This window comes from Peromyscus maniculatus, chromosome 8, assembly GCF_049852395.1.
Source record: "Peromyscus maniculatus bairdii isolate BWxNUB_F1_BW_parent chromosome 8, HU_Pman_BW_mat_3.1, whole genome shotgun sequence".
Taxonomy (NCBI): Eukaryota; Metazoa; Chordata; class Mammalia; order Rodentia; family Cricetidae; genus Peromyscus; species Peromyscus maniculatus.
Window position 1 is genome coordinate 54,485,001 of NC_134859.1, and position 26,591 is coordinate 54,511,591.

Consider the following 26,591-nt stretch of genomic DNA (forward strand, 5'->3'; position numbering starts at 1 on the left):
CAGATTCCTGGATGTTGTACATTTCCTGAAACATTGTTACCTCCAGAATTGTGAGAGGAGTCTAGCCACTTTTGGTCCCCTACTGGGGAGAGACCTTTATTTTTGTTGATTACAGTGTCTTGGGTTAATGCACCATTCCTGTAGACCACAGAGTCTTGCATAAAGCTCAACGTCCTCTGACCAGATGTTTGATTGAATATTATATTCTTGTGGAGGTTGGAAGGTTGGATGACACCTAAGTTCCTAAGGGCACCGGCATCTTGGATGGCAACTGAACTCCTCAGGCCAGAATCTGGAGTGGTACCTAGATTCTTTTGAAGGCAAGGGTCTTGGGAAATGTTTGGATTCATGCAGAGGTAAGGATCTTGAGTATAGCCTGGAAACTTGTAGAAACCTGAGTTCTTGTGGAGGCATGGATTCAGGGTAAAGCCTGGGTCTTGGGTAAGGCTTGGGTTCTTCTGGAGTCTTGGATCTTGGGTAAGGCCTGGATTCTTCTGGAGTCCTGGATTTGGGGTAAGGTCTGGGTTTTTCTGGAGTCCTGGATTTGGGGCAAGACTTGGGCTCTTCTGGAGTCCTGGATCTTGGGTAAGGCCTGGGTTCTTCTGGAGTCCTGGATCTTGGGTAAGGCCTGGGTTCTTCTGGAGGCCTGGATTTGGAGTAAGGCCTGGGTTCTTCTGGAGGCCTGGATTTGGGACAAGGCTTGGGTTCCTCTGGAGGCCTGGATTTGGGACAAGGCTTGGGTTCTTCTGGAGGCCTGGAACTTGGGTAAGGCCTGGGTTCCTGGGAACTCTAGATTCCTTGGCAAGGGATGGGGTCTTTTGAAGGCCAAAGCCTTGGTTAAGGTTTTGATTCTCAGGGTTTGGGGGTTGGATTAAGGTTTGAGAAATGGTGGAGAACTGAGAAGCGACAGAGAAATGAGGGGAAGAGACAGTCTGAGGAGACTTGGAGGTTGAGAGAAAGGTGGGAGTTTGTGGTAAATTGGAGTGCTTCTGAGGAACAACAAACGTCCTGGGAGAAACTAGCGGCAGAGCGAGAGTGCACGGAGGTGGGGTGCTGGGCAGTGTGCTCTGAGCAGCACTTGGAGTATGCAAACAAGGCTTAGAGGGAGTGGCGTTCTGGGTGTAGACCAGGAACTTGGGGTAGACCGGAGCCTGTGAGTCTTCGATTTTGCTCTCAGAGCAGCAAGGATGGAAGCCGCAGTCAAGGGAGGTCCTGGGCTGGGGGAACTTCTCTTCGGCATTGTCCGAGGTCTTCCCGTCCATGGTCCCCAACTTCAGGTAACCAAGTATAGGCCCGGCAGGAGGCTCAGCACGGCCCCCACCATGCTGCTTTTGTGTCTCTTCGGCAGGACCGGAATTTACCAGGCCCTTCACCTCTTGGGGCCTGGAGAGGGTGTTCAAGTCCTTCCTGAAACACCTCAAGTTCTCGGCGTTCTGCTTTACTCTGAGGGCATCATAGACCATGTGGCCGGTGGAGAAGCTGGGGTCAAAGGTAGCCAGCATGGAAGGAACGGGAGGTAGGGTAGGGTGAGAGGTGGTGACAGGGACATGAGCAGAGGCTTGAGTAGTTGTCACGGTCATGGACAGTGCTAGGGCAGGGGCTGGGGAGCGGGCTGGGACAGGGGCTGGGGCAGGGGTCGGCCTAGGCCCTGGGATGCGGTCGTACAAATGAAGGAGGGAATGGGGTGGGGCATGTGTGGAGGCTTGAGATGTTGTTTGCTCGGGGACATTAGCTTGGGGGTGTGTCAAGGTGTGTACTAGGATTTGGACTGGGTCACGGCCTGGGGACTGGAAGGCAGCATGTGCACGAGCCTGGGTTGGGGACTGAGGTAATGTATGGGCTGAGGGTTGCTCGGGGCTGTGGGCTAAACCCTGAGCTTGGGTTGGGGCTGGTACCTGGAGTGTGATACGGGGCGGGGCCTGATCCAAGATATGGGCTTGATTATGGGTTGGGGCCTGGGCTGGGGGATAGGATGGGGTGGGGGCTGGGTTATGGGATGGGGTTGGGGGTGAAGCATTGGCTGGTATTGGGGCTTCACCGGGGGCTGGGGTAGGAGCTGAGACAAAGTCAGGTGCGTGGGTTGGTGGGGTATAGGCTGAGGTGTGCTCAAGACCCTGTGCCCTGAGTTGAGTGGGTTCTGAGGTCTGAGTCTGGGACGGAGCGGAGGGGAGCTCATGGGTATTGGTCGAAGAATAGGTTAGAGCCTGGGCTTGAGCATGGGGTGGACTGTCATCTGGTGCTTTAGTCTTGTTCTCTTGGGGTGAAGAAGGTGGAACCATGTTCAGCTTGTGTATTTTTGGAATCTGGGGAGAAATCTCTGGCCTGGAAAATAAAGGATCCTGGATCTTCATGACTGTGGCCTGAGGGGCTTCCCCAGTTCCCATCGGTCCTTCTTTCCACAGTTCCCATGGAGCTTCCGTGGGAGCTCTGCCATGTCTGCACTGGGGTGGCATCCAGCAGCACCTAGAAATGTTCTCGTCGTTTGTGTCTGGTACCCAAGAGTCAAAGTGATTGGTATGCCCAAGCAGGAAACTGGGGCGGCGGGGAAATCGGGAAGAAATCCTTGAGTACAGGTTCTTGGGGTCTGCAGTGCAACGCGTGCACATGGGTCGGCCGTTTAGATCAGCAGGTTGCTTGTCTGCAGAGAGAGGAGGACGGGAAAGGACAGGGTGCCCAGGTGGGCATTGGGACAGTGACAAAGGGGACAAGCCACATCTCCAGGAGACCCTGTAGGAGCCCACTCACCTTTGGGGAAAAAGTGATGGAATAGAATCCGCAGTGAGTTCTTCAGATGCTTCCAGAGCTGAGGGAAGCAGAGGAAGGAGAGCCCAGAAGTGCAGTGAGCCCTGAAGGCCGACATTCCTCTGGCCATATCCCAGCGGCCCACCCACATCAGCCCCTGGAACAACCCGGCTCTCAGGCTACAAGCATGGTAGCACATGCCTATAATTACAGAACTCAGGAGACCTAGGCTGGAAGATCTTAAGTTTGGGATTCAAACAGGGCCACATAGTGAGACTTTGTCTCCAAACAAACAACCAAAGCCCAGAGCCCCCGCCGCCCTGCTGCCTAGACCCTGCCCTGACCAGAGTCACCACATTGATTCCCACGTTGAGCAAGATGAAGCTGCCCAGAATCAGAAGAATTGAATCTCCTAAATCCTGGCATTTCCTGAGGTTGGTGCCAGAGCATGCTTGGGCTCCATGGTAGACTTGTTCACCCATGACAGGGGGTCCCAGGATTACCTAGGCCCCGTAGCCCCCACATACTGGGAGGCAGACTCCCCTAGTGGGGGAGGGGAGGAGGACTGAGTCATAATGGGGCAGGTGATTGGGATCATAATGAGCTGGTGGAAGAGCCCAGAATGAAGTTCCCTGGTAACCAAGCCTGGGTAACCTGTGCCTATAGGCTGGCCAGCACCTCTCCCTTTTACCAACCATTCCCCCACAGTGAGCTGATTCACTCAGCTCAAACATGCCTCCTGCCATCACTCCGGCAGTTGAAAACCCAGAATTTCACCCCTTGATCATGCACGCCTAAGACTGGGATGCCCTTGACCTCAGGGACCTGGCTGAAACCTAGAGCCTTGGTCTTCTTCCGACACTTGGCCTCAAGCTTTTATCTGCCTGGTGTCTGACCTCACTTTCTTTTTCTCCCTTTCCCCGCCCCCCAAATTTATTTTATGTATATGAGTGTCTCGACTGCATATATGTGTGCCACATGTATTCCTGGTATACATGGAGGTCAGAAGCGGACATTAGGCCCCCTGGAACTGGAGTTACAAATGGTTATGAGTCACCACGTGGGTGCTGGGAACCGAACCCAGGTCCTCTGCAAAAGCAGCCAGCACCCAGCCAAAGAGCCACCTTCTCTAAGTCCTGATCTGTTTCTTGAGCAGAGCTGGGTCAGTCCCTTTGGGGAAAAGGAAGAACTGAAGCAAGGTGGTGCTCTGAAGACCTGTGATTTGCAGTTTAAGACATTTCAGACAGGATCGAGAGGGGGCTACCGGCGGGAGCATCATGCCAAGGAAGTGGCTGGTTTCTCACATCAGGAGTCCCAGGCTGATGAAGGCACTTCCAAACCACCAACAAGGGTTTCTCCACTCTTTCTCTTTATTCCTTTCTCCATGCCCCGCTCCACTGCCCACATCCGCGTGCTGGTCAGTTAAGTTTCCCCGTCCGACTCCTGTGCAGAGACGGCCTTGAGGCCGAGGTGGACGGTGGTGGCAGTGAGCTGGCCCGCCCTCTGTTCTCCTGCACCTGCCTCTTCAGCTCCAGGCTGTCATACACCTGGTAGCTGGCATTACCACCTGGATTCCGACTGAGCGGAATAAAGGTGGTTGGAGGCGGAGTTGGATCAGAAGCCTGCACTTCAGGCGAGGCCTGAGAGGAGTGCGGGATCATCAGGCCGGAGCTGGCAGCTGGGGCCCGTTGGTAGGAAGTCTCACCCAGCGCCGTGAGCGAGGTAGAAGTAGTCAGAGGGTGCCGGGAGGGGAAGACGTCGGTCCAGTCGGCGGTCCGCCTGCGGATCTCGTGGGACTCCCGGGAGCTGTACCCCATGTGTCCGGTGGACTGCGGCGGGCTGTAGTTGGGTTGGCTGTGAGTGTTGTAGCTAGGTAGGTTCTGCCGGTAGGCCTGGGAGGAGCTGTGCTCCCGGTAGCCCTGGGCCTCCGGCCTGGGGTTCCTGCTCACAAAGGCCGGCGGTGGCTCAGAGCCCTCCACCCCACGCCGCCGCTGCTCCCAGGCATCGTGGGGTACGTGCCCCCCTGAAGAGAAAGGGCTGTAGCCCACAGTGACCCAGGAGGGGTTAGGAAGCAGCCAGCGGGCAGGGGCCGGGGATGAGGCCCACTGCTCAGCTTCCACGTTACCCCAAATCCGGGACTGGGAGTAATGGGGGCCGAAGGTCTGCAGCCTCAGCTCTGACTTGGCCTCTACCCGCTTGGGCAGGCGACGCAGCTCCGGGGACAGGTAGAGAGAGGGCAGCGGGAGGCTGGCCAGGATTCCGCCCTGGCGGCCCCACAGTCCCACATTGGAGGCCAGACCTTTCGGCTTATAAAAACCGCCCCAGCCCCTGGAGGGGTGTTTGGGGTGCGGGCAGGACTGGTCGTCCTCCGGAAGGGAATCCCGGTCTTCCAGGTCAAAAAAGGGCAGCGGCCTCAGCGGTGACGTCCTGTGGCTTTGAGGTTGCTTGCAGAAGGGTAGGCAGCGGCGGGAGAGCGGCCTGTTGTTTGGAAGCCTCCGCTGGTGGCCGTAGCGGCCCGGTGGGAAGCGGATGTGGCTGCCCGGTGGGTGGCGGCTGCGGCAGCGCCTGCGGCGGCGGCGATGCTTGCCGCTACAGCGCTGACGGAGATAGTGGTAGGAAGAGGAGCAGTGTGTGGGTTGCGCCATCTTCACTTGTACAGGGTCCAGGATGCAATGGATGTGCACGTCCTGGATGTTGGCTGGGAGCGCTCTCAGGGGATATTCGGTAGCCCGGACTACTTCTGTTGCAGAACAAGAGCCGAAAAGTTCAGGGTTAAGAACGCTTGGCCCTGGTGCTTTTTTTCTTTCTTTCTTTCTTTCTTTTTTTTTTTTTTTGAGTCGTGTGTGTGTGTGTGTGTGTGTGTGTGTGTGTGTGTGTGTGTGTGGCTATTGTCTAGCATACTCACTGTTCTGATTCATCCAAAAGGTCATCTTGTCTAAGGCGTTCTGGAGCCCATGCCACATCTGCGGGTGGTGGGGAGATGGGAGTCAAGACCGGTTTTCTAATACCATCTCCAGTCCCAACGATCCCACCCATTTCTGCAAGTGGAGCAAGCCTGTAGCTGGCTTCTCTACTCAGCCTTCTTCATCCCTACGGGTGAGCCACAGGAACCACTGACCACAGTCGTCACGTTGATGCCGATGTTGACGAGAATGATGAGACCCAGCAGCAGGAATAAGATGTCTTCAGCATCCTGGGGGCTGTCTGGGTATTGATTGCAGCATCCCAGGGTGCCGGGCCATAGCTGGTTTTCCATGGTGGGGGGGTCCTAAGGCCACCTGGGCCAGCCCACCCCCCCACCCAGCCCACCCACCCCACACTGTATCCATGCTAGTATCGAGAGATGCTTCCTGTCTGGGAGAGGGAGCCAGGTCATAATGAGGCAGGTTGGGGTCATAATGGAGAGGTAGCTGCTCTTTCACTCACTAATGTGACCCCTTGCATGACAAGTTTTATCCTTTGCCTTCCATTTGCTAGAACATGGCCCCCAGGTACTGGAGTTCAGTCTTCCCTGCCTCCACTCTTAACCCCACGTCTGGTTCCTGATCAGAAAGTATGGCAGCTATAGTCATGAGACAGTCTTCAGACTGTCAAAATATCCATAAAGGATTTCATTGCTCTTCTGACACACGGCCACACGTGTAGGCTGTGGATATGTCGCATCTCGTGCCTGCTTTGAGGTCGCCATCGACAGGGACGACACCTAGCAGTGTCCGCTCTTCCCCATCCCGACCATTTCCTCATCCTAATCGTCCGTGTCCGGCGCTGGCTCATTTGCTTCAGCATCACACAGACGTCCACCTTGCTGAGATTGCTGTCCTGCCCACTACCAACATCCACGGTGGTCCTCCTTCCTTCCCAAGAAACTGTCTGCCCATCAATCCACCCCTACTCCAAGTTGAAAAGCCACCAACTGCCACCTTAAGAAAACCCCAGCACAGCATGGTAGCGATGAAAAGCATGGGCTTGTCAGGCCTAGCTGCTGGAGAGGCTGAGACAAGAAGAGGTCTAGTTCCAGGCCCTCCTGGAGCTAGTGGTACCATCTAAATCTCACACACAAACACACACACCAGTGTAGTGAAGAGGCAGAGTCCTTGCCAAACACGTTTACTCGGCACTAGAAAAAAAACAGTCCACACAGTTAACAAAGTATAAAATGATGTAATTGTTGATATGACAAAGGTTAACAATCACTTGTCCATGAACGTCGCACCCAGATTGCAAGTGTGGGTTGTTTGCATTTGTTTTGATGATAGAATCTAGCAGGAGATATAGAGACGGCCCAGCAGTTCAGAGTGCATACTGCTCTTGCAGAGGACCCAAGTTTAGTTCCCAGTACTCAGGTTGGGTGGCCCACAATTACTTAAAACTTCAGTTCCAGAGGATCTAACGCCCTCTTCTGGACTCCACTGCAACTGCACTCAAGTGCACATATCTGCCCTCACATAGACATCTAATTTAAAAAACAAAAATCTTTATAAAGAAAAAGAAAAAAAGAGGCCAGGTATGGTGTGGCACATGCCTTTAACCCACATTCCAGATGCAGAGGCAGGGCGGATCTCTATGAGTTCAAGACCAGCCATGATCAACACAGTGACTTCCAGGCCAGCCAAGGCCACACAGTAAGAAGACCCTGTCTCATAAAGATAAAACAGGGTCTTATGTAATCCTTCCTGGCCTGGAACTCAAGATCAAACTGGCCTTGCACTTGCAACAAACATTCTACCTTTGCCTCCAGAGTGCTGGGATTATAGGCAGGCGCCACCACCACCCCCAACAGTCATTTTCCCTGCTCTTTTGAGACAGGGTCTCATGTAAACCAGGGTGACCTTGGCAAACTTCGTAGTTAAGGAGTTCCTTGAACTCCTTGATCTTCCTGCTTCCATCTGCCAACCAAGAATGTCTCCTACAGCAAACTATTTAGCAGAAATGGAAGAAAGGTGTTTCTTATGGTCTCCAAATACACAGTACATGCTTACTATGTGCCCATAGAATAAAAATAACTTGAAATGATCACCTTTTGTTCGTGTGTTTTGTTTCACTGATATGGTTGGCATCTCGCTATTATAGTCCCATCTATCCTAGAACTGGGTATGTAAACCTGTCTGGCTTTAAACTTGCCGTGATCATCCTGCCTCAGCTTCCCAAGTCCTGGGATTACAGGCCTGTGCTACCACTCAACTTCAATAACTCCAGCTGGATGTAAACAGAAAAGGTGATTCACAGAAAATATGCTCACATTCCAGGAATCCATCTAGTATGAAAGGTGATGTCCAGTACCTTCAGCCTGGGGTCACATGATTTCTTGTTCCCAAGCTTATGTGTGCACATGCCTAGGAGAATGTCAGCCAGTCTGACAGCAGGACAGGAGTCGTTTCTCTTCTGTCCAGTGGATGGAATATTTGGAGGTCACGTGGTAAAATGTAGGCTGGGCTGATCCACTAGCAGGAATGGGGATGTGGGGGTAGAAAGTCTTAAGGCTGTGAACATGGTCCCTGATGTCTGTGGCCACAAGCAAGTCATTTGACTGAAGCCTCCACCTTTGTGGACATATAACCATATGAGGCATAAAACCACACAAGCCTGAGACATTAGGGATGGCGTCTCTTTAAGAGTGTCCCTATTGTTTTACCTACTGCTTCTAAGTCTATTCAAAAGGGTTGCGGGAACTTCAGGTTTTGCCTGGAAGATCATGAGGGCCTAGAGACCCTCCCTCGAAAACATCTTTGCCCAAAGAAACTAGAGCATTAGAGGGACCCCTGTTTCTGCTGGATCTGGAGCCTAAACCTGGGCTCCTCAGACCTCTGAGCTAGGTCCGTGGGGCCTGAGGTCTTTCCTCTAGTTCAGGACTGCCTGGGGATCTGGCTGGATTTGGTGGCTTCTCTGGGCACTAAAGAAAACAGGATAGAGGCAGTTGGGAGTCTTGGAACCAAGAAGGGCCTTGAGAAGGGCTCAGGACAGGGCCTATGAAGGCAAGAAGTTGACAAGGGTCCCCAGGGCTCTCCCTGTTTCAAGGGAAGTCATTCTCAGCAACCAGGGATTCTGGGCACTCTGAGGACCCTCCCCCAGACTACCACAAGCTACGTCCTCTCTCCTTTTTATTTTCCCCCCAGTCATCTTCCCTTCAGGGGACGATACACCCAATCTTTGCTTGTCCCCTCAACTGTGCTGGATCCAGAAACCAAGGGGTAACAGTGAGACAAAGCTTCTACCTCGCGGGTCAGTTCTCGAAGCCTGCGCCGCACATCTCGGGCATCATACACTATTCGGCCCGAGGAACGGCGCCGAGGTATTTCAGGGATGTTTGCTGGACCCAGGAAGGTTGGTGAGGCAGGCTGGCACGGTGCTTGCTCACCCTCAGCCCCTGCCCCTGGCCCCACCCCATTGTTTTTATGGCTCAAAGCCTCTGGGTTGGGAGGTGGGGGGTTCACAGTATACACATAGGCCTCTAGGCCCTGCTCCGACCGGATCTCTGTTTTGAGAGGCCGTCCCTCTACTGTTGGCTGGAAACGGATGGTCTGGGGAGGTTGCTCTAGACCATCCTGAGTCCAGGGTTCCCAGATCTCCTGCAGGGGCTGGAAGCTCTCCCAGTCCTTAGGACCATCCCAGTGGCGGGAGCAGATGGCCTGACACTGATGCAGAGACCTCTCCTCATCGGTGTCAGGGGCCCAAGCTGTCGGCCGGTGGGCACGGTGGGCACGGCGAGACTGGGAAGCTCTGCGGCGGTGTCGGCGAGTGGGTGGGGGGGTCACGGTCATTTTCATGGGGTCCATGGTACATCGAAGATGGACTTCAGGGTAGGTCTGTTTCCTCAAGGGCTGGATCTGCCTCCCAGGTGGGTATAGTTGAGTAGTTTCTGTGGAGGAGGGAGAGGCTGGCTTCTCCACAGAGGTAAGGTGGGGCTCTGGGAGAGAGGCTGCTCCAGCCATTAAGGAACAGCTCAGGGTCGGGTGGGACAGAAGCCTGGTTTCTGCTCCCCCTAGGCCCCCACCTCTCGCCGTTCTTACCTTTCTCACAAATGATATGGAATATTTGGTGTAAGATGATGCGGAGTCGGCTCCAGAGCTAGGTACAGGAGGACATGGTGACCACGAGTAGGTTCTTGTAACCGGGCCTGCCTCCCAGCCACCCCAGCCACCCCTCCCATCCCTGACCAGGGTCACCAAGTTGATGCCAATGTTAATACAGATGATGAGACCCAACAGTATCAGAATGGAGTTTCCCACGTCCTGGCAGTTGTTGCTGTTGGGGTTTTGATAGGAGTCCCACTCAGACCGTGACCGCTCAGCCATGGCCATGGCGGTCCCTAGGGCCACCAGGGCCCTTAGGCCCCCAGCCCACTAACCCTAGTGCCCAGTGACCTGCTACCTGACCCAGAGGGGTCCTGAGAGTGACCGGGTCACAATGATGCTGAGGCTTTCCCTCATAATGTGCCAAGGTGATACTCTCAAGGTGCCATGCCCAGGATTGACCCTCCAGCCTTAGTCCAGACCTTGGCAGAGACCAAGCCCACAGACTCTCTAACCATTGGGCATCTGCCCTCTTCGGTTCCTCCTCCTTCTAAAACAACACTGGGTTCTAGACACTCCCCTCCACACACACATCTCCTGATCTTGGCCTCTACATAGCCAGGAGTGACCTTGAACTCCTGATCCTGTCTCTACCTATCTACTGGGATTACAGTGCGCACCATGTCTAGCATTTTTTTAAAATCATTTATTTATTACGTGTACAGTATTCTGCCTGCATGTGTCCCTGCAGGCCAGAAGAGGGCACCAGATCTCATTACAGATGGTTGTGAGCCACCATGTGGTTGCTGAGAATTGAACTCAACCTCTGGAAGAACAGCCAGTGCTCTTAACCTCCAAGCCATCTCTCCAGTTCAGCATTTTCTTTCCTTCTTTTTTTTTTTAAAGACATGTAGTCCAGGCTGGTCTTGAGTTCATGATCCCTCCCCAACAACTGCCTGGATGCTATGTTTACAAGTGTTTGTGACTATTTGACCATCCTGTCTTTACCTCAGCCATCATTCCCGTCATTAAGGCACCCTTACTCCTGCTATTTCCCCTCAGATCTCAGGAGTTTCCTGAAAAGGGGAACTACTTCCCACCACCTTCCAACAGACACAACCAGGGCTGGGGCCGCCCCCCCCCTTCTAACATAACAGCAGACACACCAACAGTTAAACTTTTTATATTTACAATATTCTCTTCATCTTTTGCCAGGTTTAAAAATGTGTACAGAGCCGCAAAGGGTGGGGGTGGGGACATGGGATTGTTTGGAAAGGGGCTGGGCATTGGAGTCCGTGGCTGTATCATGGGGTCCCCCAGCCCCCCCCCTCACACCCCAGCTCTGAGGAATCCACTTACAGGGCTCAGGGCCCAGGTTGATAGCATTTGGAAGGCATGGCTGTTCCAAGAATTGCTAGACCAGGCAGGGGAATGGGCCAGAAAAGAACTTCGTTTCCATGGGTGGAAGGCGGGAAAAGGACAGGGGACTCAAGACCAAGGATTCTGGATCTGGGCGTCAGTAGAAAGACAGCATCCCCGTCAGTAGAAAGACAGCATCCCACCCCTCTACAAGTTTGGCACTAACATCCCACGGAAAGCCACACAATACATGAGGATTCGGTCACACCTCCACCGGTGTCCCTTAAAACCTTTCCTGACATCGTTCTTCTCCCCAGAGGTCCAAACACAAAGAGCTCTGGGCAGCTGCTTCCCACATTGCCTTTCAAAACCTTCCTGCTGGTGTCTGCCCAAGCCCTGTCCTCCACGGCCCCCTCCATCTGCTCCTCGGTGCAGCTGACCTCATTCTCCCCAACCTCTCTGCGTAACCTTTTCCCCTGGCTCCTCCCCTCCCCCTTCTGTGGCTCCTTTCCTTCAGCTCAGCCAATCAGGAAGGGGAGGCAGGTCAAGGAGGGTGAAGAGAGCGGGCTGGTCTGACCCTGAGATGGGGAGAGCGTCGAAGAAGGAGCCAGTGATGGAGAATGAGGAACAAAGGCGGATGCGGAGACGTGACATGGGGCTGAGACATGAGGGATGGGGACTTAGCTGCCACCTGTCCTTGGCATTTCCCTTCCCTGGACTAGGACTTAGGGGATCCTTGGCACATTTTTGAGTCTCCCCACCCCACTAACCAGTTTGGCACGGATGAGCAATGATCTCAAGGACTGAGGGAAAGCTGTCCTCAGGCCCCGTGAGGGCTTAGGTCAAACATGCATGGCCTCGTGTGTGACATGTACCATGCCCCCACATTCTCCCACCTCAGCATCTCCCTTCAAGTGTGTACTTCCCCGTGGCGTCTGTCAGTCTGAAGTCTGTTCCTACCTGCCTTGTCAGGAGGAATTGTGTGCTGGGCCTGAGGTGCAGGGGGGACGCGGGGGGAAGTGCTGGGAAGAGCGGGACCCTCTGCCTGGGAAACACACATCCACATGCGAGAACATGTTTCCATTCCGTGAAATGTGTCCTGGACCGTGGGCAGGTAAGTTTCCAGGCCGTCCTGGGATGCACAGATCTCCTCCCTTTCCTCTGGCAGGAAATCTGTGTTGTCTGTGGAAGGCGGGGGGCCTCCAGGGAGAACATGCTTCACCTGACTTGTGCCATGGGGGAGAAACATGCTTTTCAGGGTGGAGGGGGAGTGAGGTCCAGGGGGCCTGTGATTTTCTTGCTGTTGCCCAGGCATCACCCTGTATAGTCTGGTGTGGCCAAGGGTCACTGTATGTGAACACATCACTTCCAGGGTCTCCAGGGGGTGGGGTGGGGAGGAGGCAAAGGCAAGAGGGAACAGGATTCTGGGGTACAAAGGCATGAGGGAACAGGATTCTGGGGTACAAATCTCCGCAGAAATTCTTTGAGGGGGGCCAACGCGTGTCCAGGGCGGCAAAAAAAAACAAAACAAAACAAACCACCTCACCCTGCACATGGGAAAACACCCCCTCAGGAGGAAAGCAACCTTCACGTGGGAAAAAAAGACTTCCACATTGCCACACACCGAAGACTGGTGTCCCGAGGGAGGGCAAAGACACCCCCAGGTGTTCAAAGGCCCAGGTCCAGAGAAGAGAATGGGCTTCTCTGCTTGGGGGAAAACTTGCATCCCAGTGAGGAATCCCATGTCCACCTTAGCGCTGCTCCTCGGCGGCGTCTGACAAATCCGGGGGGGGGGGGGCGCAGGGGGGGGGGAGCCCGGTGCCAAGTCCTCCTCCCTGCCTTCAAGTGGCCTGGGCTGGGGAGGGTGAGGGAGGCAGGCCTCCCCAAGCCGCCCCCTATACCCGCGTCGTGGAGTGGGGGTGGGGTAGCGTGTTGTTGTGACTGGTAGCAGTTGGAGGGGGAGGTGGGAAGGGCCCAAAGGGATGGAGGGAAGGGGGTGGGGGCGGGGGCGGGGGCCCCAGGCCACTGGGCAGCAGGGTCAGGGCCCCCGGGGCCAAGAGAGGCACATCGTCCGGTGCCCGGCGTAAGGCCAGGGTGTAGTCGGGTGGGCAGGCAGGGCGCAGGGCCTCAGCAGGGTCCGCCCCGACACCCCCACCCCGCTTCAGCTGCAGGGACACCAGCTCCTCCTCGGGAGGCAGCTCCCGGCCGGCCGTGGGGAGCAGGGGGCCCCCGCCGGGCACCCCTGAGCCTGAGCCTCCGGGTGGGCTAAGGCGCCGGCACCGGAGCTCCTGGCGCCGGTCCCGCTTGTAGTAGAGGGCGGCAAAGGCAAGGATGTTGAGGAAGAGGAGGGAGGCTCCCACGGCCACGGTGACGCTCAGCTCCGTGGAGTAGTCCCGCGAGTCACCGGGGAAGCGGTCATAGGCCCTCGGGCCGGGGTCAATGTCGGACTCGGGCGGCAGGGTGGCGGGCGGGGGCGGCCGGCGGGTGCCGGAAGTGCCGGGACCGGGGGTGCGGGGTGGCCAGCGCGTGGCGTAGGGAGGCAGGCGGGTGGTGGTGGTGAAGAGCTCCGTGTGCAGGTTGTGCAGGTGAGGCACGAGCTCCAGCCAGAAGGCCACCTTGTTGGCACGGTAGTTGTCGCGCACGCGCGGCTTCAAGCCTATGTGCAGGTACTGCTTCTCCTTGCTGTTGAACTTGCTCCACACCACCTCCTCGAAGCGGTTGGGCTTCGTGTGGATGAACTTGGTGTCCTGTGGCACCGGCTGGTTGGGGTCACTGTGGGCACAGGAGGGCAAGGAGGGGCGTGAGGGTGAGGGGGCTCCTGAGGAGCAGCCGCAGCGGAGGAGGGGGAGAAGTCGGAGACCTGGGAGAGGGCTGCACCTCTAAAGCTAGAAGAGCTTGGACATGGTGGTGCATGCCTGCAACCCCAGCACTCAAGAGGGGTGGCCTGGGCTAAGTAGTGAGAGCCTGTCAGAGAGACAGAGACAGAGAGGAGAGACACACACAGAGACAGAGACAGAGAGACGGGGGAGAGGAGAGAGGAGACAGAGAGAGACAGATAGACAGATGGGGGGCAGAGAGGAGACACAGAGAGAGAGAAACAGGTGGGCAACCCAAAAATTATGAAGACAGACTGCAGAGACAGAGATGAAGTTAGAAGAGTTAGCCAGCGACACAGAGCTCAGACAGACAGACAGAAACGGAGAGACAAAGGCCCATGAGAGACAGCCAGGGGACAGGAAGACAGCCCTGGGGAGAGCAGCCCAGAGACAAAAACCAAAGCGTGCAAAGAAGTCAGTGGACTTCAGGAAAGAGGCAGATGCCTTGACAGACAGACAGAAACCCAAACCCTCTACACTCAGATGCAGATCAAGGTGGTCAGCCAGCGGCCACGACAAAGCCACCCAGAAAGTCCACCCCAGAAAAGACGGGGACCTTCCTAATGCCAGTGAGTCCCCGACCCTCGGTGCCTGAATACAAACGCAGTTTGTCTCAGGAGAGCAAGGGGAGGTAAGAGCCAGTGTCTTCCTAGAGGCGTGGTGGCTGTGTGGGGCGAGGTGGGAAGGAGAAGCCGCCGGGGAAGGCAAGGGGACCTCAGCCCACAGGGGTGTCCCACCCAGCCCCCCCTGGGCCCTCTGGCCCTCACCCAGTCTTGGCGAAGTTGGTCCAGTAGGTCATGACCACTGCGCTGAGCATGACGTCATTCTTGGAGAAGTTGCAGGGGAAGAGGTCGGTGGCGCCTACCATGGGGACCCCGAAGACGTAGGGCAGCTCGTCCCCGTGGGCGGCGTCAGCCCACTCCGGCCGGCCCTCGGCCTGGCAGTGGTGGTAGAAAGTGTAGAAGTAGACGGGGGATTGGTAGTCGGCATGCAGCTTGGCAGTGGCCACAGCCGGGGCCACCCACTGGTGGTCGGTAAAGAGTGCCAGCAGGGTCTTCCGCCGCATCTCGCCATTGTCCCGGTCAGCCCAGTCCGTATACATGAACTTAATGGTCTCCCGCAGCACGTCCTTGCCCTCCGGATACCCGTACAAGTTGTCCACAAAGTTGGAGACCGTGAAGTCAAAGGCGCTGGCGGACACGCCATCCTCACTCTCTGCAGAGTCCTCCACGAACTTGAGACCCTCTCCCTGGTTGACACCAATGAGCATGTCGTAGTTGAGGAATTCTCCCTGCTGCATGAGGATCTCGGGGTCATCGGGAACTACGTCGCCGTCCACCACAGGCCCAAAGGCGATGTGGTAGCTGCGGAGAAGGGGGGCAAGGTCTCACCATCCAGTTCTGGCCTCCTCTGGACCCATGGCCTCCTAAGTCGTACACGGGTGCTCCCCTCTGCCTGGAAAACCCTCCTCCATGACTGGAAGACTCTTAGAGTCCTTCATGGCATTTGGACTTCTCTGGAGAGCCACCTAAAGCACTCTGTGAAACCCTGTGCTTGAGCTATGTGATGCGGTGACCTTCACTTGAGGGAGGCTGCTAAGGGACAGCCACTAGGGGGGTCTGGAGCCCATTTCCCCTTGCCCACTACAATGTCCCCCGGAACTTCTCGCCGCCGCCGCCGCCATCTCCTCAGAACCAGCTAGGACCGTACAGACCTGGACCCAGCCCTCTCCCGCCCCCATACCGGGCAGGCTGCACATCCTGGTCCACCAGCTCCCTGGAAGACTTCCGGCGCAGACACTCCACAGCCTCGGTGCTGTCCTCGCGGTCACAGCCCACTTTGGCTGCCAGCAGCCGCGTGTACTTGAGCGGCTGATAGTTGACAGACCAGCTGGAAATGGCGGTGCCACTCTGAGCAATGGCCTTCTGGAAGAGTCCTGGTGGGACAGGCAGACCTCAGGCTAGACCGTATCGGCCCCAAAGAAGGAGAGGCTTGGTAGGGTCCAGGGAAAGGGAAGGCAGGGGAGGAGGCGGCTGGTACCTTCTGAATGGTGGGAGAGGATCAGCAGGTTGACACAGGAGGCCCCCGCACCCGACCCAAAGATGGTGATGCGTTCAGGGTCACCTCCAAAGTGGGCAATGTTTTCACTGAGCCAGCGCAGGGCCTGGATCTGGTCCAGGAGCCCATAGTTGCCTTTTGCAGCCTGATCACCAGTGCTGAGAAAACCTAGGGGTGAAAAAAGGGACTCCCTGGAGGTGCCACATCGTCCCTACCCCCTCTGCAGGGAGCTCGATGCACTCTAAGTCTCTAAGGCTCTTCTCGGGAGGACCAGGCCCACCAGCACTGCCTCCCAGACTCTGCCCCCCAAGGATTGGTTGCCCACCCTCACCGAGCACCCCAAGACGGTAGTTGAGCGTGGCTACGATGACATTGCCATAGGCAGCCAGGACTGAGCCGTCGAACATGTTCCCAGTGCCCTCCATGTAGGAGCCGCCATGTAGAAACAGCATCACTGGTTTCTTCCCAGAGTCCCGGATATCTGCGTGGGAAGGGGGTGGCAGGTGGGCCAGGAGATCGGGGACAAGGACACAGTCAGACCAGAAGCAGCACTTCGGAGCTCCCAGGCCTTCTGAGGACCAGCCTGGAGCTCGGGAGACTTGTCACTACCATCCCTGGCGGGGGGGCAAGACCGGATTCCCCTCCCTCCCTCCCCAGCTAACCCTAGAGGAAGGCCCCTCTTCATCATTGGCTAGCATGACTCCAAGTACTTCACCAAATGTTGGGCACACTTTCCAAGAAGCCCAACAGAGGCCAAGGGTAGGAAGTGGCCCTCCTCGGGGCTTCTGCTGAAGCCAGGGACCCCTCCACACACACAACAAAACTCCTTCCTGCTCCTGGGTAGAGCGGACCAAGGCTGGGACTAGGGCTGGAGGTGCTGGGAGGGCCCTGGCATCGCCTCAGACTCAGGCTTGGGCCTCAGCTCCACATGGCACCCTAGTCTGTGGGTGAGGGGTGCCAGGCCCTAGGGTCCCTGGGGGCTTGGTCTCCTCCCCGCCCTAATTCCTTTCTAGGTCACCTCCCCAGTTACCATGGCAACCCCCAGCCTAATTACTGTGGCAGGAGGAGGCAGTGTGGGAAAGAGCCTGCTTAATGAAGTCAGAGTAGAGCTCTGACTCTTGGACTCCCCGCCCTCCAAACTGGCCTGTCCTCCACTGAAGCCCGCTTGCCATAGTCTAGAAGAATCTTCTCCATAGGTGCCCCAGGCAGCAAGGCCAGGAAGCTCTGGACCCGGCTAAGGAATGAAAATTCCTAGAGGGTGCGTGGGAGTCTGGAGGGCTTGTCGGGGTCCTCAAGACTCCGGCCTACCTCCCCGCTGCTACCCTGATTTCACTGAAGTCCCAAGGCTGGGGTCAACTCCAGCTCACTCGAACTCTGGTCATACTTGGTGGGCATGCTCAGTGGCAGAGTTCTTGTTTAACACCTGCCTTGGGAGCCAGGTTTGGGCCCTTACAGCTCATAGCCAGCACCTGTGCCAACACAGAAGGTCAACCTGCAAGCCATAGGGCACGCACGCCCTTTCCAAGCCTCCAGGCTGGCTTTCTGCCTCCTGCTCTGAGATCTTCTCTGCGTCTCTGGACTTCTCTCTGTGTCCACCCCTAAGAGCCCGCCACCGCTTCCAGCCCTAACTTGACACAAGTCTCCGGCAGGCGGGCGGGCGGGCTGGCGACAATGTCCTTCCTTCCAGGGTCCTGTCCTAAATGTCTTCCTTCTCGCCCACCCTCCCCCAAGCCCTCTCCCAGTGTGGGGGGAGGGTGTTAGAAAGGGAGGGAGCAGGAAGAGGGGATGGGGCAACAAGATTTCAAAACCAACAACAAAAACCAGGGTCAAGAAAGAAGAAAGAAAGAAAAAACAACAACAAAAAAAGCAAGAAGCTCTTGGGGCAGATTCAACAAGAAAAGAAAAAACAAAAAGCTCCATTTGGGAAAAAAAGAAAACAAGAAAAAAATTATTTGCGTTATTTCAAAATTTTGGGGTGAAACTTCAAGATATTGGGCCCTGTTTTTAAAAATTTCCAAATTCTTTGATTTGTTTCAGATGTTTACATTTTTTTTTTTTTTTTAAAATCTGGCAGGCTTTTGGTTAGAAATTGTAACAGGTTTCTGATGTTTTGATGAATGTCATTAATTTGTCCGTTTTTTTCAAATATTATTTTGCTTCAAATTAAAACTTTTTTTTTTTTTTCAAATGGTACATTTCACATGTTGCAAAACAGTCCAGATTTCTTTCAAACTCTCGACATCTTGTCCAATTTTTTTTCCCTGGCAATCCAATTCCTTTTCATTCTCCCACCTCACTTTCACCGTGGCTAGCTTTTCTCGCAGGTTAACTAGTGGGTCCAACTTTGTTCAAATTTTGTTTGAACTTTTCATAGTTCTTTTTTCCAATTATTAAAATTTTTTCTTTTCTTTTTCATTTTTAGTTGGGAGAACGACTGAGGGGCCTTGAGGGCTATAGGGACATTTAGTTAGGGGCAGGGCCATCAACGTCCTCTTCAAAGCAACCACATGCATCAGCGGGATTTTTAAATCTACCTGTGTCTGGCGGATTGAGCGTCGCCTCGTCACGTTTTTTTGTGAGCGGACCTAAGACCGGGAACACAAAACAGAGAAAAAAGGACAATTTTGTGGGGAAAGATGGGGGTCAGGGGAGGCGGTAGATGGGGAGGGGAGGAGAGAAAGCAGAAAAGGGGAGGGTGGGGAGAGGCAGAAAAAATAAGCCAAAAAAAGCAAAATTTGTTTGCAAGAAAAAGAAACCAAGAAAAGAGAAAAACGTTTCTATAACCCAATTTTTCCCCTCCCCAGAAAAAGTCATGCCCCAAAGAAAAGGTGGGTTTGGGGGTGGGGCCTGAGTGGGCTGAGGCTCTCTTGAGACACAGGGACTTAACTGGAAAGGATTTGGCTTTTTGGTGTGTTTGCTATTTGCTGGAAATGAAATAGTGTTAGGGGGAGGGGGTGGAGGGGAGCCCAGGGACACCAAGGCTGGCCTGCCACCCAGGCCATCTTTCATGCAGGCTCCTTTCAGGGCCAGCCGCGTGCTACGGGCTGCCCACCTCAGGTGGTAAGAGGAGGCTGCGCAGAGAGGACTCTGCTTCCCTTTGCATCAGAGGGTAGGATGTGCTGGGGGCAGACCACCCCGTAAGCTCAGTAGCTCATTGCCTCCAGAAGCCCTCTGCTGCCGACTGAGGGGCTGTGGTACATCAGCCAGGGCTGCCCACCTGCCCATCTACCCAGCCTCACCCACCAGTACTTCTCTTCCATCCACACTCACAGGCCTGGCTTCTTGTCCCAGTTCCCCAATGTGGGCAGAGCAGGGAAAGGGGTCATCAGGTCTTGCCCTCCACTCCAACTTAACCCTCCACACTCCCACCAACCTCCTCCCTTGCCCAGGCCTCTTCTCCTCCCCACCAAATTGTGATTTCTGCCCCCCCACAGGATCACCAGCCCCACCCTAGGTTCCCTGCTAAAGAGCCCTCCTCCCCCTTGGGGATATTCGTCTGCCAACAGCAAACAGGAAGCAGCGCTTGGGCCAGTCTGACACACAAAGTAGGTGTTGGCGGGGAGACAAAATGGTCCTAACATCGGGAAAAGTCCCAGACCGCCCAGAGCCCGGTGTCAGACTGTTCTGGATTCGGGGGTTAGTCAGGGGAGCGCTGGATCTGAACAGTCTCAGGGAGCTCCCCGCGCTGACTGGCTTTCCCCAAAGCTCAAGGAGGGATGGGTCAAGGAGGCTCAGGCTAGCACTAACCGACTAACTAACCGATGATCCACTTGCGAACAGGGCCTCTATTTCGTGAGAGGATATGGGTAGGGATGAAGTCAGCAGGCTATTCATGACCGTGAAGCTATGAAGTGTGTGTGTGTGTGTGTGTGTGTGTGTGTGTGTGTGCGCGAACCACTTCCTCCTGGAGCTGGTGTGAAGATTCAGTGAGATCACCTGATGTGCCAGGCCCCAGTCAGGTCTGCAATATGCAAAGGCTAAAAATACAGAAGGTGTGGGAATGAGCGGTGCGGAGGCAGGGGAGAGACAATTTGTGTGGAGATGGAGTGGACAGTCCAGCGGTGAGAAGAGTCCGATGTTTCACATGGCAGTGATGAGAAAGCTCCCAAGAGGGAGACATGAGTGGATGAGACCATGTGAAAATGTGGGTGGCATCGATCATGGCGGCTCATGCCTGTAAACCCAGCACTCAGGAGGTTAAAGCAAGAAGATTATCAAAAGTGTAAGGCTAGCCTGGGCTTCATAGTGAGTTCTAGGCAAGTTTAGGTTACAAGAGTGAGACCCTGTCTCAAAAAAACCACACACATGCACGGGTGTGTGTGCTCGCGCTCTCTCTCTCTCTCTCTCTCTCTCTCTCTCTCTCTCACACACACACACACACACACACACACACACACACACACACACAGAGTAGAGAGAGAGAGAGAGCAATGGAGAGTCAATGAATCGTAGTGTTGCGGGGCATCTGTGGGAGATATTAAGGTGAAGGACTCCTAAGTGAAAGGGCAGAAAGATCTTGTGGCGAGGTTGTTAGAAGTCATGGTTTTATAGGGAGAGGGGAGCTCGCTAGTCTGCAGGGCTGGAATGAGGGGCAGCAGTTGGTCCATATGAGCGAGATGAGGATGGAAATGGACAGGTTAAGGCATATGAGTCATTCTGTGATTGTCAGGAGAGGAATCTTGGTGCAAGGTATAAGCTGTTAGTACTGGACCTTTCAGAAGGGTGAGCTCCAGACAGGAGATGGAGTCAACGAAGTGTTGAGGATGCTGTCGACACCTGCCAACAAGTCTGTGTGCAGGGTATGTGGGCATAAAATGCACATGTGGGCAGGACCAGAGCACACAATTTGCATCCAGGGATACTGGAAAGTTGGAGTCTGTGTGAGTAATGGGAATACCATTTCAGGGAAGTATTGGGCATGTGTTGTGTACTCTGTGAAGGGGTTGGGAGCTGTAACTGTTAAGATATTGGAGCACACGGTCAACTAGGCAAATGGTCATTTGGAGCAGTTGAGATTCAGTTACTGTAGAACTTTAGTACACAGTGCAGGCGTATGGGATTCCTCGGGGGCTCCTATTGCCGGGCCTGAATGTAAAGTTACCAGACACAGTTGCTGGAGGAGGCAAGCATGCAGCGGAGTCTGCTCCGTGAAGGTGTTGAAATGTTTTGGAACGGTGAGATTGTATGTCAGAAGGGTAATGTGGGGGCTCTTTGTGATGCTGTGGTCCCACCCTTGGGTAGCTGGGATCCGTTGCAGACCGTAGAAGAGGTTCTGATTAATCTTGGTGTGCAGAAGGTCGGTGAGCGGAAAGCTATCCGGGAGCAGGTGCTGGGGTACAGAGCTGTCATACAGTGAACAGGAATTCATTCACAAGAACAGCGTCTCAGCCCCAAGGAAAATGTTCGGATGGGTTGTTGTGCTGTGTGTGAACGGTCGTGAGTGGAAGAAGCTTCCCTGACCTTTGTGTGTAGGGATTTCTGAGGACAGAAATCTCCCATAAGAAGTCACTGAGTGCCCCTCACAAGGATTCTCAACTCAGATAAAGGACTAATAGGTGCCATATGATAGAGAGAAGTCAGGGCAGGTGGGCCTGAGGATGAGGCTCTGTGTGGTATGGCTGGAAGCAAAATGTGGATGTAGTTAAGTAGGAGAAGGCAGGAGGTAGAGGTAAGGCTGGAGTGACTGAGCAAGCCATGGAGACATCCACCACCTGAACACCAGCCATCAACATTTAGTATCTGACAGTGTGCCTCTTTAGGGAGAGGATGGGCGAGCCTGACCTAATGCCAGCTACCCTTCCTTCTGGGGCACAAAGAGTTTCTGCTGTGGAAGAGGCTATTTATGGGATGCTCCTAGGACTGCCTGGGAAGCAGGCACCCTTACCTGGGAGATGCGCGGAGGCTTGCAGGGGCATACTGCCCCTCATTGCCCATTAGGGCACAGCTTAGGGGCAGGAGTCGGTCCTGTGCTTGAGGGTCTGCGTGTGCGTTTGTGGGCTGTGTCCACAGGGTGCCCGGCCTTGTGCCCGTGCCCTTACCGTCCTCAGTGGGCACGTAGAGGTTGAGGTACAGGCAGTCCTCGCTCTGGTTCTGCACGTAGGTGGCGGCCGCCTCCAAGTTGTCGGTGAACCACACAGGCAGCATGATGGCCGGCAGGGCCCCGTGCAGGTTCTGCGGGCAGGCGGGCGGCAGGGTGGTGGCGTTGCGCACGCCGGGCCACGAGGCCGGTGCCTCCGGCGGCTGGAAGCGGCGGGCGCCCAAGGGCGGCGTGGCGTAGGGCACGCCCAAGAACTGCACGACCGGACCCAGGATCTCGTTGTTGAGCTCGCGCCGCACGCCGCGCACTCGCCCGTAGGCTGTGTTCACTACCGGGAAGCGCTCCTCCCCGAGGCTGCCGAGGCCCAGGCCCGGGCCGCCAGGGGCGCCGCCGCCGCCGCCGCCGCCGCCGGGACCCCCTCCTCCCCGTTGAGCCCCAGCCAGCCCCACCAGACACAACGCCAGGAGCCACATGCTGATTGGGGGACCCCCCCTCCCTCCCCTGACCCCCCCCTCGGAGAGAGAGAGAAGGGGGGGAGAGGGAGGGAGGCCCCCCTCGCCCCAGGAGGGAGGAGGGGGCGGGGAAAGGAAGGAGGAGGGGGACGGGTAGGGACCTGGGTTAGAAGGGACAGAAGAGGGGTCTGTTCCTCTCCATGGAGGGGGCGAGGGGTGGGGAAGGGGAGGAAGGTGGGAGGAGGTGCAGGCAGGCCCGACCTGCCCGGTGACCGGTGGCAGGGGAGGACAGGGGACCCGGAGAGGGTGTGCAAGATACAGACAGACAAACAGACAGAAAAATACAGAGAGGTGGAGGAAGGGAAGGGAGATTGGATGGGGAGGACAGGAAGGACGGGGAAACAAGAGACAAGTGGTTAGTGGCTTGAATTTCAGATCAAGTTGCCCCTTTCTCCCACCCACAGACCCCCCAACACCTCTCCCCTCCCCCCAGCTGCCCTCCTCCCCTCCGCAGAGACCCAAGTTTGGGGTGGGGTCAGATGTGGTAAATGTCCAGGGCAGGGGCAGAGAAGGGAACTTCCTGGACTCAAGGGTGCCCCTTTTCTGCCTCAGTCCCTCCCAGGCAGGCTCCCCCTAGGGACACAGGACTTCCAGTCCCCACTTCCCTGGGAGACAATGAGACAGACGAGGAAGAGAAAATAAAAATACCAAGTCATTAATTAGCAGGAAGTGGCGGGTTTGTTTATACGTGTTAATTACTCCTGAGCTGTAATTTCATGGCGCTGAACCCCCATCCCAGGCCAGACTCTGGGCCTTCTTGGACTACAAAACCCCCGTGGTGCCTCCTGTCCCCATCAATGTATCATTCCCTAAGGATCTGTGCACTCGGGAACCCCTCTCTTTCTCCTCAGGCCCTTCCATGTCGTCCCTTGGAAGTTGGGGTGCCCAGAGCCAGGGGCTAAAGTGAGGAGGGGATGCTGAAGGGGCAAAATCCAGGGACAGATGCATGATCCTGCAGCCGGTTGCTGGGCGACAGGATGCTGCCCCGCAATGTTACCTCGGCAACCGGCTGCAGCTTTAACCCTGGAGGGGGGTGGTCTAGAGGAAGAGGGGAAGGGGCCTGCTTGGTTTGAGGGTCCACTCGCGCCATGAGAGGGAGGACAGAGGCATGAGTCAGAATGTTAGTTTCACCCAGTCTTAGCAGAGAGGAAGAAGTGTGTATGAGGGGAAGCATAGTCTAGGAGAACAGAGAATCCTAAAAGAGATGCCCCCCCATCCCACTTAGCCAATCAGAGCCTAACCCTACTGACCAGGTCTCTGGTAGGGGTGGGGGGGGGGATGCTGTACTGAAGTGGGCTTCTCAAATAAGCCTACTGACTTCCTCCTTCCATAATTTCGAACAGCCTCAGACCCCATCTGGGGTTTCTCTGCACAGCATTTTGACCTCAGGTTTCTTCTCATCCCATCCCTTCCATTAGCCCTCCCTCCCCTTCCCCTTGCCAGCCTGGGTGCTCAGGCTGCAGGGGCAGGGCTAGGCAGAGGTAGGCAGGGCAGACACCCAGGTCATTTCAGCAAGCCCCCCCCAGCACCCCCCCCCCCCAGTCTCCAGGGCTGTTTGCTGACGCCGGGTTTTTCAGAGCCAGGCGCCAGCCCGCGGGTGGCTCTCTGCAGGTGTCAATTTATTCCAGAGATGGGGACACAGGAGTCCTCACCACTCACACCCAGTCATGCCCTCCCCCTTTTCAGGTCCTTTTAGGCCTCTGTTCTCCCATCACCTGAGTGGGGTTTGGAGTTGACTCCCCCCCCCCTCCGCCCGCCCCCCTCCGCCCGGTCTCCTCTTCCTATGCCAGGCCGGGGTTTGCTGTTCCTCTTCCCAACATGGCCTGCCTCAGCCACCCCTTTCCCTTAAGGCACTTTGGGCCCCTTGCCTCCTCTCCTCCAACTAGCTTTTCTCTCTTCAATCCCGCTAGAGTCCTCCCCCCCCCCCTTCTCCTCTGTACTGGGTCTCTCGGAGCATCTTTTCTTGGCCTGAACCGGCTCGCTCCAGCTCTTGCCTCCAGTCTCATCCTTCGGTCTTTTCTCATTTGTCTCCTTGATGTTTCTCATCGCTCTCTCCTCCAAATACCTTCTCTGATTTTTCTCCCTCAAGAGCTCTCTCGCTCTCTCTCCTTTCTCTGTTTCTCTCTCCCCCATTTTCTCTCTCCATCTCTGTCTGCTACATCTTGCTCCCCCTTCTCCCGATTCCTCTCTGCCTTGCTCTTCCATTCCAGCCCAGGCCTGACTCCCCCAACCGGGGAGAGTTGAGGGACAGGGGCTCAGGCCGCAGCCCCCCCCCCCCTTCCTGCAGTGGGGAAAATGGCTTGGCCGGGAAGGGGAGAAGGAGGGGGAGGGGGAGATGGGAACACACGGGGTCTGTGGGCCCATTCAAAGGATCATTCATGGACTGGAGAGAGGCAGAGACAAAGAGACCAAGACGCAGAGACACGGCGAGAGCATCCCTAGGCGGAGACACGCAGACAGAGCAGGCTAGGGGAAACCAGGCGCAGGGAGGAATATGGGAAGAGGAAGACCCCAACGGACCGCCGCGCAGCCCCCTCCACCCAGCCTGGCTTAGCTCCTACCTGGATCAGCCCTGGGGCCGTGGTGCCTCCATCCAGGGCTCCGAGTGGGGGGCGGACGGGCTTCAGAAGGGGGGCGGCGGCCTCTGAGCCCCCGCGGCCCCGCAGGCCCAGCCCCCGCCTGCAGCGCCTCACCCGGCGGGGGAGGGGGATCGCCCCAGCCCCGGGGGGCGGGGCCGGGATCCAGTCGATCCCCGGGAAAAGGAAAGCTAGGGTATGGGGTCAGAGGGAGCTCAAGAACAGGGAACCCCGCAGTGGGGAAGGCTGAGCCAGGAGGGAGCAACGGGACAGGATTGGATTGGAGATCCACTGGCTCTCTGGGCCGGCTTCGAGGGACCAAGAGGCGGTCCAGGCGGAAGATCCTAAGGGATCGGGCGCTGGAGGAGGAGTCCACAGCAATCCCCAGGGGCCCGGGGCCCCGGAGCGCAGAATCCGCGGTGCAGGGGCAGGGATCCAGCCGGAATCCTCGGGGAGGGGGGAGGGATCTAGTCGATCCCGAGGGCGGGCGGGAGAGGGAGATCCGGGGAGTCAGAAGAGGGCGGGGGCCGAGTCCGGAGCCTCGAGGCAGAGGTCGGCGCGGCTCCTAGGAAGGAAGGCAAGGGCTGGGGGAGGCTTTGGGGAATGCTCAGCAGCCAGGAGGCCCGGACTCCTGGCTCTGCGCGCCAGGGCCCGCCCGCCCTGCGTCCATCCCAGCCCGAGAGTGATGATCCGCCGGCGGAGCAGCCGCAGCAGCCCCGCGCGTCACCGCGCGGCCGCCTCCCCCGCCCCCTGCCGAGAGAGCGGCGCACACCCCTCGCTCTCACTCGCCTGCCCACCCGCCCTCTAGAGTGTGGGGGGATTGAAGACAGTGACGGGGGTGGGAGTGGACAGACGGACGGATGGACGTAGCGGGCTGGGGCAGGGTGAAGACATTTCCCCCCGGATCTCCCACCCTCGGGGCTCTCCGGGTCTAGCAAGGGGGAGAAGATCTGAAATGCAGAGGGCAGGGCCTCACACAAAAAGGCGGGGCCTCTAGGCACAGGGGAGGGGCCATTCGTGAAGTGGGAGGGGCTGGATGGCAATGGGTGGGGCTTAGGCATCCGTGGGGCCGCCCCTTTTGAGGAGAGGGTCTGATTAGAAGCTGAACGGGAGGAGCCTGCGGGGAAAGGGGCGGGACTTTGTGTGGGGACCGATATCTTTGCAAATTAGCTGGAGGTGTGGGGTTGGGGTGTCGAAGCGGCGATCAACTTGGAAAGTGGGCCAATCCGTGACGCAAGTCCTTTAGTACCGCCCACAACTTCGCCTCCCACTGCTCCGCTCCTCCGCTCCTAATTGGTTCCAGTTTCTCCGCCCGCCAGACGTCTTCTCCACTCAGCAGAAGTTTTACAAAGGCGTCTGTGGAAGGAGCCGGGGCACTGAAATGAACACAGCCCTGATTGGGTACCTGTGGACCTTATTTG

General features: G+C 56.3%; 4 protein-coding genes and 1 long non-coding RNA gene across 8 annotated transcripts in view; 1 reads left to right on the plus strand and 4 right to left on the minus strand.

Moving 5' to 3' along the window:
• Window positions 1–3,299, minus strand: part of Spem3 (SPEM family member 3) — a 4,611-nt gene extending 1,312 nt beyond the window's left edge. The window contains exons 1-3 of one of the 2 annotated variants that reach the window (XM_042282278.2): window positions 3,087–3,299; window positions 2,746–2,803; window positions 1–2,638 (exon numbers count right to left, since the gene is read on the minus strand). The exon at window positions 1–2,638 is cut by the window's left edge and continues 1,312 nt beyond it. In XM_042282278.2, coding sequence (XP_042138212.1) covers window positions 1–2,638; window positions 2,746–2,803; window positions 3,087–3,224 — 2,834 coding nt within the window. In that variant the 5' untranslated portion in view covers window positions 3,225–3,299. The remainder of the gene's footprint in view (window positions 2,639–2,745; window positions 2,804–3,086) is intronic. The other variant, XM_042282279.2, reaches the window with a different exon arrangement.
• Window positions 3,300–4,094: 795 nt separating this feature from the next.
• On the minus strand, window positions 4,095–6,470 carry Spem2 (SPEM family member 2). The gene is made up of 3 exons (XM_006973427.4): window positions 5,861–6,470; window positions 5,648–5,705; window positions 4,095–5,482 (listed from the first exon to the last, which is right to left on the minus strand). The coding sequence occupies exons 1-3, from the start codon at window positions 5,996–5,998 to the stop codon at window positions 4,161–4,163; spliced, it is 1,518 nt and encodes a 505-aa protein (XP_006973489.1). The 5' UTR covers window positions 5,999–6,470; the 3' UTR covers window positions 4,095–4,160.
• On the plus strand, window positions 5,568–7,758 carry LOC143266894 (uncharacterized). The gene is made up of 2 exons (XR_013041705.1): window positions 5,568–5,838; window positions 6,220–7,758. It is a non-coding gene; the product is annotated as an uncharacterized LOC143266894 (long non-coding RNA).
• Window positions 7,759–8,827: 1,069 nt separating this feature from the next.
• On the minus strand, window positions 8,828–10,112 carry Spem1 (spermatid maturation 1). The gene is made up of 3 exons (XM_006973426.2): window positions 9,897–10,112; window positions 9,750–9,807; window positions 8,828–9,598 (listed from the first exon to the last, which is right to left on the minus strand). The coding sequence occupies exons 1-3, from the start codon at window positions 10,038–10,040 to the stop codon at window positions 8,856–8,858; spliced, it is 945 nt and encodes a 314-aa protein (XP_006973488.1). The 5' UTR covers window positions 10,041–10,112; the 3' UTR covers window positions 8,828–8,855.
• An 807-nt stretch (window positions 10,113–10,919) lies between these two features.
• Window positions 10,920–26,135, minus strand: Nlgn2 (neuroligin 2). Of its 3 annotated transcripts, XM_006973425.4 has the most exons (8): window positions 25,156–26,133; window positions 22,084–22,795; window positions 18,580–18,630; window positions 16,377–16,526; window positions 16,028–16,213; window positions 15,731–15,923; window positions 14,755–15,351; window positions 10,920–13,883 (listed from the first exon to the last, which is right to left on the minus strand). In XM_006973425.4, exons 2-8 carry the CDS (start codon window positions 22,553–22,555, stop codon window positions 13,007–13,009), a joined length of 2,526 nt encoding a protein of 841 aa, XP_006973487.1. In that variant the 5' UTR covers window positions 22,556–22,795; window positions 25,156–26,133; the 3' UTR covers window positions 10,920–13,006. The 3 variants fall into 3 exon arrangements, with proteins under 3 accessions (XP_006973487.1, XP_015847789.1, XP_076398825.1); XM_015992303.3 differs by lacking the exon at window positions 18,580–18,630 and having other exon boundaries at window positions 25,156–26,135; XM_076542710.1 differs by lacking the exon at window positions 25,156–26,133 and having other exon boundaries at window positions 22,084–22,992.
• Between the last annotated feature and the right edge of the window lie 456 nt (window positions 26,136–26,591).